The 12,732-nt window shown below is 36.4% G+C and overlaps 1 protein-coding gene across 5 annotated transcripts in view; it reads right to left on the bottom strand.

The window, feature by feature from the left end:
• GRM8 (glutamate metabotropic receptor 8) overlaps nucleotides 1-12,732 on the bottom strand; it is a 388,670-nt gene that overhangs the window by 305,834 nt on the left and 70,104 nt on the right. For all 5 annotated transcript variants that reach the window (XM_076329675.1, XM_076329646.1, XM_076329685.1 and 2 more), the window contains exon 3: nucleotides 9,449-9,665. In XM_076329675.1, the coding sequence (XP_076185790.1) occupies nucleotides 9,449-9,665 (217 nt within the window). The remainder of the gene's footprint in view (nucleotides 1-9,448; nucleotides 9,666-12,732) is intronic.

Here is a 12,732-nt window from a genome sequence, read left to right as displayed (position 1 = left end):
GTGGCTGGAAAGCTGCCCAGCAGAGAAGGACCTGGGGGTGTTGGTCGACAGCCGGCTGAACATGAGCCGGCAGTGTGCCCAGGCGGCCAAGAAGGCCAATGGCATCCTGGCCTGTATCAGAAATAGTGTGGCCAGCAGGAGTAGGGAAGTGATCGTGCCCCTGTACTCGGCCCTGGTGAGGCCACACCTTGAATACTGTGTTCAGTTTTGGGCCCCTCACTACAAGAAGGACGTCGAGGTGCCGGAGCGTGTCCAGAGAAGGGCAACGAGGCTGGTGAGGGGTCTGGAGAACAAGTTTTATGAGGAGCGGCTGGGGTAACTGGGACTGTTTAGCCTGGAGAAAAGGAGGCTGAGGGGAGACCTCATCGCTCTCTACAACTACCTGAAAGGAGGTTGTAGCAAGGTGGGTGTTGGTCTCTTCTCCCAAGTAACTAGCAATAGGACGAGAGGAAATGGCCTCAAGTTGCGCCAGGGGAGGTTTAGATTGGACGTGAGGAAAAATTTCTTTCCTGAAAGAGTGGTGAAACATTGGAAGAGGCTGCCCAGGGAAGTGGTTGAGTCCCCATCCCTGGAAGTATTTAAAAGACGAGTAGATGAGGCGCTTAGGGACATGGTTTAGTGGGCATGGTGGTGTTGGGTTGACGGTTGGACTCGATGATCTTAGAGGTCTTTTCCAACCTCAATGATTCTATGATTCTATGATTCTATGAAGTACAGGCTTTCCTTACAAAAATCTGTGAACGCTGGAGAAACAAAACCATTAAATGTACGTTGGCAAAGTTCACTCACACAGACTCTGATCAAGGATATGCCATGGTCTGCGTATTCGATCCCTGATTCAGGTTGGACTCACAACAATCATTTGCATGACTGCAATAGAAAAGGTGCCATGCTGAGTCTTGTGTGAAAACAAGCTTTCTGCAGAAGTGACAATAAGAGAAGTTTAGGGAAGGAAAAAAAAAAAAAAAGGACAAAGGAGCTCTTACTCAGTCCTTGATAAAGGAGGAAAAAAATCTCACTCGCAGAATATGTGAAGCTTCTGGGACTTATTGTTGACAGATTTTTTATTTTTTTTTTTAAGCAAGTTAAGCACAACCACGATAGAAAGTGAGCTGTCAAAGTATTTCCCATAGTTCTCTGTCTTGCACCACAGTAAAATCATAATGCAAAAACCAAACATGGGCAGCTTTATTCAGACTGCAAATCACATTGTGTGTCCTTGATGCTTTCCCTTCCAGTATCCCCTTTACAAATACTTTCACTTACAAGAAGAATATCCACTGGGATCAACTCTGTTAAAACCCACTTCCTGTTAAAGGGATTGTGTGAAATTTGGTCATAAACAACTAGAATGGCTACATTTTGATTCAGACGTTTCCTAAGTTTGCTTTCACAGGAGTTTTCTTATTATGTGTAAATTATTTTCTCTGGGACTCCTTCCTAGCAAAAGAGAGTCACAGAATCTAAGAGAAGATACAGGCTCTACAGTAATACGTACTAATACAGAGAACTGCAGCACTTGAGAAATTTTGTTTCTGTCATTGCAATGATCTGACAGATCAGACATTAATCTGACAGATTAATATACCTATATATTTATCCTACCTTTTATTTCAGAAATATTAATAACAGTTTATATGTCCAGAAAGCACCCTTATAATCATAGAGGTCTCAAGCATAGTATAGACTATAGTTTAAGCAGTGATTTCTAAATTTGGCCCAATATTTTGTAATTAGCCTCCTTTTAGAAAGATTTGTCTTATTGATTTAAACCCCAAATAAATATACCAGTATCCCTTAGTATTTTTTAAATGCTTATTCACATCTAATATTAAGAAGTACACCTTACATCTTATTTGAAATTGTTTCCTTTAAACTACTGACTTCAGTTTATAAACACTGAAACTTGTAATCCCCAACCACCACTGCAAACAGCTCTGCATTTGAAAAATCACTTCATGAAAATGAATATTCATTATGAACACCACACTATATTTCAACAAAAGTATGCTTTTAATCTAATAAGATCGCTTTCTTAAAATTAGCATCAACACATTTATAATTTTTTTTGCATTTTTACATTTAAAAATCTTGACCTAGATATCATGACTGAGTTAAAAGGTTCTACTAAAAAGCCATTGCACTAAAGCACTGCACTGCTGAAACAAAACTTTCTTTCCTGGACATTTTTAATATTCTTTGAATTTGTACTCACAACCAATGCAAATATCTGGTGTTCACATGAAGTACAAAGAAAAAAAAAATTCATATAGTCCAATGACTTCTATAGTACTTATAGGAGTGAGTTAAATATGTGAGTATACACATAAAGGTGCAGAGGACCTCCATATAATAATGAGCTTTTAACATTTATTTTTCAGAGTTTTCTAAATGTTCTAAATTCACCACAGTAGGCATCACTGTGGAAACATACTGGTCCTTGCTCTGAGGAGCTTGTCTCAGCTCTCCAAGAGCTGACTGCTATAAGCAAAATGAAATCAGCTTCAGACTCAGAAGAGATTCAGTATCACAGCTATTTGGTATCTGTACCATGTAAAAACAGCTCAGTCTTGACCACAGTTCACACCCCAGCTGGCATGAGACAATAAATATCAGTGGGCAAAAACCAGGAAGCATGAGCCTTGTTGATAGCCTCAGAGACAACCTTCCTGTGCATTTAAGCCTTTGCTAAACCCCATGAGATTCAGGGACGTATTCACTGACTTCTTTTGGTTTCAAGCACAAACAGAAGTCCCTATTTCTTGCCCAGGACTTCTGTCCAGAATCAAATTGCAAACTGTCTCCTGTAGAATAAAAATAATTTGTACAAGTAGGGGAACAAGAGGAAGTGTTTAGCGTACAAGTATATCCCTTGTAGCATAAGGATGGTATCTATCCCTAGCTCCAGACTAAAGCCTCCTTGGGACCCCCTTTGCCAATTCTCATAACTACTTAGTTCACTCCAGAAGTATTGAAGTATAACAGTGGTTTCAAATATGTGACAACCTTGCTTAGACAATCCATGAAAAAATTATATTGTCTGTAAATTACTTAGGCTTCTTTGTAACTGTTTCTAGCATTTTTTGTCATAATACCTTAAAAGCACCCCTAATGAGAGAAATTATTGCCTGAATTGGCCACAAGAATAAATCTGAAGAGAATACAACTCTTCCAAGTTTATCAGCAAACCTGTGCCACGCTGGTTAAGGAAGCAAGGTTGGCTATGTAACTTTCGTCACTACAGTCCACTCTACAGCACATACTCTTTGGGGCAGATACGAAACCCAGTTCTACAGAAGCTTTCTGCCTTTTTTTTTTTTTCCCCTCCACTGTAGCTAGTGAGCTTTCTATAGGAGGTTTAAAAAGTGCCTCAACTGATTGACTGAAGAAGAAACCCCCCAAGAGCTATTAGAGATAAAGAAGTCCCTCTTCCAACAATCACTGGAGGGTCACTGCTCCGAGATACCTCCCTAAAACTACAGAGAAAAAAAACATATAATTAAAGCTGAAGAATATCATATTGATTAGCACCACTGAGAGAAATTAAAATGGTCCTTCGTTCTAAATCCCTAAAAATTGCACTGTTCTTTATCAGGTACTAATTGGTACAAATACTAAAAACTGCAGGAATAATTTTCAAGCTTTTGCAATATTAATACACCTACCATCTGATTTTGTAATTTTTCAAACATTATTTTGAAGCTCCTGTAGCCAATTATATAGTGGTATTATTAATTACAGCCTGCAGCTTGAAATACAGTGTTATCAATAGAGTTCAGCTACGTAAATATAAAAGTAAAACTTAAAATTGAATTAAACTGTTTCCCTTTTGTGAGGGTATGTTAGAATATTATTAGTTGTGAAAATTAATTTGTTAAGCTTGAAACCAGCCTTTAAAGCAGAAATATCTCTGGGAAAAAGGTTACAATTCATGTATTGTATTTCTTCAGTCTTCATGTTGCAAGATTTTTTTCATCTTCTATTAAATAACATCTTGGGGGGGGCACAAAAAAAGAAAGTCTATTCATCAGCTTACTTAACAAGATATAAAAAGCTTTAGCTTTATATCAAAGGTATAAAAAAGATTACTGCAGGAAATGTGAATTAATCTTAACAGCAATCCATCTTATTTATTTCTAAATTATCAATGAATAATCTAAGTGGAGAGGAAAGGTTACACACCCTTAAGTTTTATTTTCCTGCTCAACCCATTCATTTCCTGCTCATTTCCCACTAAACTTTCACTTTATCCATTGAAAGCTTTAGATGTCCAAAAGGTATTAAAGATAAGAATTAATCCAATAATTTGGAGAAAAGCAGAGGTACAATGCACAACTGTAGACACAAAAAAAAAACTGACAAGAGAGAAAGATGACCTAAGAACTATGTCAAAGAAATGTCTCAGACCATTCTTTATGTTAACAAAATATAGCTAGCTATGTTGAAGTCTGAAACAATTTAAATAAAGCTACTGTAGCATTCATTCAGCATATGTATTCATTACAATTAGGTATATAATTATCAATGTGACTGTAATGGTAAAATATTATGAAGGATCATAAAGTAACTGCGGTCCCTTCTCAGAAAAATGCTATTAACTGCAAAATACCAGGATAAAGGGAGTAGGTAAAACTGCAAAACCCTGTTCCTAAAAACAAGCATTCAGGTGTACACGCTGATATTAAGTACACCATTCTCTTCTGGGGTAAAGCTGCTATGAAGTTATGTCATTTTGGCTCAAAGATTTGGTCCTAAATCCTCTTTGCTGTCTTCTTTACACCTCTGACAAGACATGCAAAACCGAATTACATGGAAAAAAGGGACAAGCAATGCTGAAGTTCCTCACCTATTCTTAATGATCAGCTACAGTTCCCCGCCTTTATCATTTTTACCTCCTCTTCTGATAGTTTCATAAGTGTTTCACTGCCAGTACCCATCAGTGCTTGTGCCACTTTTTCATTGACCACTAATGGGGATAAAGTCTGTCATGTAGCATTTCATATACTATTTGTGGATTTGTTACATTTTCCAGTACAAACATTGCACTAACTGAGCAAGTATTCTGACCCCAAAGAGATTTTTCTGAAGCAAATATTTTTGTATTCTGTAAAAAAGTGAAAAGGATCCCATGATTTTTCTCTCTGATGGTAAATTCATTTGGTGTCTAATAGCAGGGGGAATGAACCATTAAAAGAAGTCTGATTAGAGACTTTCCAACATTTATTTTGCAAACATCATTAACAGCAAAGTAAATAGAAGAGCAATATTCAGCATGACAGTTTAATGAGGACTTGGTAAAATGTGCTTCCTTCTTTTCCCCTTTTTAGTTTCTCTCAGTGAGTCAAGTTTCTCTCAGTTTAATGCTTAAACTCTTAAGCATTATCATTTTGTATGAATTCATTCCTTTGGCCGATGTACCAAAATTATTTCGTCACGATGCCAAATTGATTATAGTGGTATCATTGCTTAACTTTGTAATGGGAGTAGAAAATTCTATAAATTTAATCATTGTCTTCAAACAATAATGCATGGAAGAATGTGTTGGAATAAGTACCATTCCCTATTCTCCTTACAATCATTGTCATGTAAAATATTTAATTTCCAGCTATGCTTTGTCCCAGACAAGATCTTCTTCATTAAAATGAGAGCAGATTCTGATATGTAATATATTCTGTGACATGTCAGGGTGGCACCACTTTGACCTTTTCAGTATTCCACTTTTCATTTGTGAGCCTATTCCTTCCTTTCTGCTTCTGTTACTGATCAAAAAATACAAGTTGAACAGAGGGTCAATCAAACTGGAAATTAGAGGCAAAGAGTCAAGCTCACAACAAATAAGTACTTGAAATTATAAGTACATGAAATTAATCTCTATTTTAAAAATATTTAAAACCCTACCCCTTCTTTATTCTTAACTGACTGGAGAAAACTTTTGAAAAAAACCAAACCAAACCAAACCAACAAAACCCAACAAAAACCCACCCAAGTTTCCCTATTTGTGTTTTCTAAACTGCTATCTCATATGTCCTCTCAGGCGCTGAACTTTTTTCAGAAATTAATATATCAATTTCTTTCACATCCTTTCCTCAGATTTATTGCTTTCCATTATGCTTATCTTCACATTCATTTTGCTTCCAGTTGTTGGCTACTTATCTTAAACAAGATGTAAAGTACTCAGAAAGGAGTTGAGCTGTCCCGTACATTTGTATGCCAGCAGCACAAGGGGAGCAATGTTCTGATTAAGTTCTCTTAACACACAGTTTATTAACATATAGCTGGTAATTTTATTGTTTTGTGTGCAGTCTTATACTATGCGATGTTTTTTATAAACCTGCCTAGACTCTATTGTCTCAGACCTCATAATTAGATGCTATTTGAACTTTCCATTTTAAAAGTGTTTCCAGCCCTATGGTTCAGATGAAAAGTCTGAGGACAGTGGATAATAGAATCAGGCTGGAAGGGATATTAAGAAATCATTGGATCCACCTCCCAGCCCCAAGGAAGAACTAAGTATCCCTGGGCAGGTGTTTGTCTAATGCATTCTCCCTGATCCTCAGCAATGGAGGCTCCAAAATGTCCCCAAGCAATCTGGTCTAATGCTTTAATGTCTTAACCATTAAAAGGAGCTTTCTCCAAATCTAAACGGAATCATGCTAGAGATTAATTCCATTACTTCTGTTCACATACACTGTATTTGGATGAACAAGTGGTCCTCTACCTTTCTGTAAAAGCCATTTGTCTATTTGAAAACATTGTTTTCCATCACCTTCCCTTCTTAGTCAGCTCTTCTGCAGGCTAACAAACCACCTTGCTCAGTTGCTCCTCACAGACCACCTTTTCAAGATTTGTGATTGTCTTTGTTCTCGCTTGCGGAGTCTCTCACCTTTTGTGAAGTGAGGGTCAAAATGTGTACTGAGTCAAAATGAGGTTTCACACTGCCAGGCAAATTGGAGGATTACCCAAATTATTTTACAGATGGTATGCCCATCTGCATGTTCCAGTAAAACATGAGGAATAGAGGCAGGTTACTGTACTGTTTACTGTCATGCTCAGATCATTTTTTGAGATAGCATTTTCTGACCAGTCTTTCTGTATTCCTCATTGTACAGATCCTTCTTGCTGAAGCACAATGCCTTGCATTTGTCTCTTAAATTGCATACTATTTTTTCAGACCATATCTTCAGTTTTGGACTCTAAGAATCTCTTCCAATACACTCCTAGTCCTTCCCAGCTTGAAGTCACCTCCAGATTTTACAAGCATATCCTTCATTCCAAGTCCCTCTAGACTAAACATGAAAATATTGGCTAGTACTTGATCCAGCAAAAACACCTGCCAAATACCGCACAACACATTCTTCCTTTTAAATAGAAACCATTGCTAATTACACTCTGAGCAAAGTTTTCTAAATGGGTCTGCATCCAGCCTATGATATTTTCACCTAGATCACAATTCCCAAATTTGCTCAGGAGAATACTGTATGCAACAGTTGAGATAACATTACTAAATTCAAGAGACATGACATCAAGTGGTTCTTCTCCAGCTACAAAGCTGTTATCCTGTCAATGAAAATTATTAGATGGCTTTGATACTATTTGTTCTTGACAACTCTGCACTGGCTATTGATCATGTCCCTGTGGTTACTTATAATTTACCCGATTATTTATTTCAACATTTTTCTAGGAATTAAAAGTTATTTGCCTGTCCTGCTTCTCCTCTGCTTTCCTTCTTCAGAACCATGTGAGTCCCCAGTACCCATAATAGTTGGTAAGTTGCTATGAGCTCAGAGGTTACCAAAATCAAGTGCTCTAGTAGAGAACACAAGTCATAAGGGGAATCACCACTTTTTATGCGTCTTGGTATTACACAGATCTTGTAATGTTTAGGACACCCATTCATGATTTTAATTGTTTTGGATTCACAATCTTACTAATAATATTTATTTAATTAATCCTATTAATATTTTTGTTTACCAAATGACAATGGTCTTTTTTTATTCTAGGATCGATCAAGATCCAACTGACACAAACTCAAGTCATTGTGATTATAATGAAATCACCGTTGTTGTTCTTGCACCCATCTGAAGAACTCTCATGTTTCTGGAAATAAGAAACAGTAAAAAAAGTCCTCAGCACTTTATCTGTCTACCTTACGGACTCAGCAGAGCTAGCTGGGCTGCAGGTTGTTTCAAGAAAAAGTGATTTTTCAGCCAATGAAAAATTTTTCAGTCAATTTCAACTCAGTGAATGTCGGGGGCAGCCAATCTATTCACTGCTGTATCTAACACAATAGATAAACCGTCTCTTTTAGATATGAACTGTGGAAGAATTATCCAAGCCTTTGCTAACTCCAGATCAAACCACTGTATAGTAGTCAGTCTTGGCTCTCTCATGAAAACATCTAGGATCTGACAGCATTGATTAGAAGCTAGAAACAGAATATTTATTAGTTAACTGATCGAGCATATTATACTCACTGGTTCCCTAATGGCATGAATCACTGTGTTTTTGTCTTACTGTCAAATTGTTGTGAGTAATCAGTAACCTTTATGGTTCAAACACAAGTACCTGAGACACACACGTGTCTTCCTATATGACTGAGATGGTCTCTATATTTACGTGCGGTTATTGAAAATGGAAGATATTTTCTCACCCAAGCTGACTTGAAAGAACCAGAGTTCATATGTACATGCCCTGAAAGTCAAATCCAGTAGATTAATCCAGGCTTTCTGAGGAAGGACAGGAAGGCTGTTTGCAATTTTTAAATTTTTTTTTGAAAGGATATTATTTTGTGTCATTTAACACTGTACTTAGTGTACCGCCCTCTTTCAAACCACCTGCTACTCATCAACCTATTCCTTGGTGTCCAAAACCTACTGCTCCTGAGAAATCCTGCTTCTGCAGGCCAGAAATAACTATGGAAGTGTGGGAAAAAAAATATCAAAGGGACTTAAATATACTTCCCATAATAATGCCTGTATTTATACAGCACATTTCATCCTGAAGGAAAAACAACAAGGGTATGTCTTTGTACTTCACAGATTTTTTTGTTGTTTTTCAAATTCATCAAAACTAAAAACCCAAGATTTATCAGTGCTGGAACATGGAAAATGAGGTCTTATTGGATTATGATTTTCCTAAGATAAATCAATTGCATCTCCTCAAAACTGGCTGTAATTTAGCTGGTGGTTGTTTTTTGCCCCTAACTCCCCTTTCCAAAAGGGGATAGAGGCAAAAAATGTATGTCTCTTCAGGAGCTCTTCTTAAATTACTGCCAGAACTGTCACCCTGGTAGACGTGTGAGCAGCAAAATCATCCATAAACCCCTCCACTTCAGTCCAGGTAACACTCCTGCAGGTGTTCTGATCACACTGCATAGACCTAGGCAGAGCTCAGCAATGCTTTGTAACCCGGCAGCTATAAATACAAAACCTGATAAACATACACTCACCAATTTCTCTTGAGATCTGAGTAAATGCCTCCACGCCACTCTCTCCATAGTTGCCTTCGGAAGCCAGCGTCGACACGTAGTTCCATCCAAGGGCCATCACGATGTCAACCATGGCCTGTGCTTGGTAGGAGTCCGGTGGGACCACTCGAGAGAAGAAGTCATACCTGGTGTTATCACTTAATTCTGGAGCTGTAGATGCATAGCTGATTTGAGGTATCTGCAAATAGAATGACAAGTCATTCAAGTCAATCTAATACCATTTTACACTATATACTTGTATGTTTAAAAGGCTTAAAATAGATTATGCACAAGCATTGCACAGAACTGAATATCTTGTTTTAATTAAATCAACTGATCAGAAAGCATCTCAAATTTTGCAAAATGTCAGTCAAGTCTTATTGTATAACACTCTCACCGAGAAATAATGCATTCTGCTTTTCTCCAGATGTCATGATTCTTGACATGTAAGTGTAACAACTTCTTTTTTGATCCTGGCTCTGATAGGAACAGGTGAAGAAAAAAAAGAAAAAAAAAAAGGAGGAATTCTTACTATTACTACAGAAGATGAAAAGGTCAGTTTTGATGACTGTGATTCTTAAAAATGTTACACTTAAATTTGACGAGTAAAATGTAGATTATTTCCATTCATTATTTTGTCTATTTATGTACATGCAAGTGTGCTTTCCCATTTTATTCCTATTTTTCAAACTTTGTCTGTCATAGATTTTTCATTTTCCAGTTTTAATATGGTGTTGTTCATGATTTAAGAATATGGAGACTATGTAGTTAATACCAAAAGCTACCTGATGAAAAAACACCAAAAAAAAAAAATTATCTGTATACAATACACATATAGAGAAGGAGAAAGATTACAAGGATGGTAATCTTTGTAGAAACAAAAAAAAAACCGCTAAATAACTGAAATACCTTTTTAAAATAAATTACTGTTTTCATAGGAAAAAAAAAATCTAGGATGATTTTCTACTAACTCTTATCTTAAATAAATGGTTTGGCAATGTCCAGAAGCATCTGTCTGTAAGCAATATTCAATTATTCTGAAGAGTATTTTGGTGCAAGAAAGTTTAATTAACATTTACGATAACTTAAAAGGGGAATGATTTTCTTATTTAAAATGGTAAAACTGATTAAATAGTCACTAGCTTGAAATGAAAGATACTCCAAATATTGCATTGCATTTGTAATCTATATTAATAACAGGTGCTTAATTCACATCTTACAAACAATAAAATAGTCTTCAAGAAAGCAATCTGAACAGAGTTCCTAAATTGATTCTGTTGAGAACGGAACTTAGCAGTCCCAGATAACAGGTGATCTGGTAAATGCTCACTGTTGTATTAGATGCTATAGTAGAAAGTTTCAGTGCAACCCTTAGGTCCTGTACAGTGCTTCCTCATCAGCACAAACTAAAAAGGGATTTGAGGCAAATATAAGGGATTCAAGGAGTCTGGTCATTAACCATACCTGCAAAGACAGCATAGACTCTTACAGCCTGAAAAAACAGTTTATAGCCTAAGGGACAGTAAAACCATTTCTCAGTCAGAAGCAAACAAAATAAACTCTTATGTAATTTGGCTGTATTCTTCTGTAAGAAATTTTCTACTCATGGAAACACCTCAGAATAAATAATCTGAAATGTTGTAATAACAACCAGAGAGAACAGAAAAAAAGGAGAAGGAGGATCACAGAAAAAGTAACCTAAAGGTTATATCTCATGGAAATCAGTATTCCTAACACAGCAAAGATCCACCAAGTAAAAATAAAGGAAAAATTGTCCTTACAAAACTTGCCTTGTATAAATTCCTTTTCTTCAGAAAATGTTTGAAACATCTATATTTCTTTACAGACAAGAGATTTTGCCCTGTAATAACACAAATATGCGCATTTAGAGCACATATCATTCCCTTTCTAAATTTGCTCTATTACTCTCTAAACCAGTCATCTTTTTCCAGATGGAAAAAAAATAAAGACACCGTCTGTGATTTTACTCATTTTGTTCCTCGGTGTGCCATTTCACAAACACTATGGCATTGTTGCTTTGCTGAAAGTTATTTCATCGATAATGTTCATAAAATCAACACCAGTAAGAGATCTTTTAGACGGATACTTTGTCATTGAAAATCTTGAAGTCTAGACCACAGAGTTATATCCATTAACTTTCTCAGTTCCTGTTTCTCTTCAGGCATGAGATGAATAACAGATTCTAGATATGTGTTTGTAGGAGAGCCGTTGGTACAACACAGCAATGAGATGTTTCAGATCAATAGAGATATTTTATGTACTATGAATATCACTTATTTGGGGCCTTGGAAAATGCAGAGAAGAGGTGCTACTTTCTTACTTTTCAGCTCTTTGTAGTTCTGCTTCTTCCCTAGAGTTATTTCTAATAACAGTGGAAGAAAACGGAAAGTAAATACAGTCCAAATCCAACACCCTGAAATCATTTGGCATACCTAATAGGGTTAATCACCACTGGTTTATAACTTCTGCCAACTTTTCACTAGCATGAAAGAACAATATGCCATGTAAAAGTAGGGAGAAAGACAGTCTCTAAATAACAAGCCATCCCTAAGTTTTGAGAAAAATGGTTCACGCAACAGAGTATGTAGTTATTTTCCTTATTTCTTTTTGTATTCATCCCTCGTGGTTATAGACAACACTTTACATTCAAGAATTTTCTCCCCAAAACTGCAGATCTCCTACCCAGAAATACCTCATGGATTTCTTTCTGTGAAAGCATTTTATGTAAAAGTAAACAGGAACTTTCTTCCTTGCGTGCTTTTAAATGTATATTTGTATAGAGGGGGGTGCTGAAAAATAGCTTTAAAATTTGAGGATTTGGGGTATGTTCCAACAGTTACACAGTTACTGAAAAGACTCCGACAACACTCAAAGAAATTGTTTGGCATGAGGACAAATTGTTAGGGTTTAGTGGTTCAATAATCCATGAATGTAAAATATATACATTATAATGTAACAACTGTAGTTATGGACTGTAGGTTTAATAAACCATTTTACATGTCCCCAAGTACATGTTACAAGATAGAGCATAATGCTGCCTAAGCAAGGGAACTGTCATGCTCTATCAATTCAGTAATATGTGTTTTTAACTGTATTTATACTTTAAGTTCCACTGGCCCCTTGAGACATAAATTTGCATTTTGAAAGAGACCTGTGAAGGGGTTTTATATTTCTCATTCTAGATTTCTCAATCTAAATTTTCAAAATTAAATACAGTATGTGTAACATTTACATTGTATTTAAGT

The sequence above is a fragment of the Aptenodytes patagonicus genome, chromosome 1 (genome assembly GCF_965638725.1).
Source record: "Aptenodytes patagonicus chromosome 1, bAptPat1.pri.cur, whole genome shotgun sequence".
Classification (NCBI taxonomy): Eukaryota; Metazoa; Chordata; class Aves; order Sphenisciformes; family Spheniscidae; genus Aptenodytes; species Aptenodytes patagonicus.
This window is presented reverse-complemented; position numbering and strand designations above follow the sequence as displayed.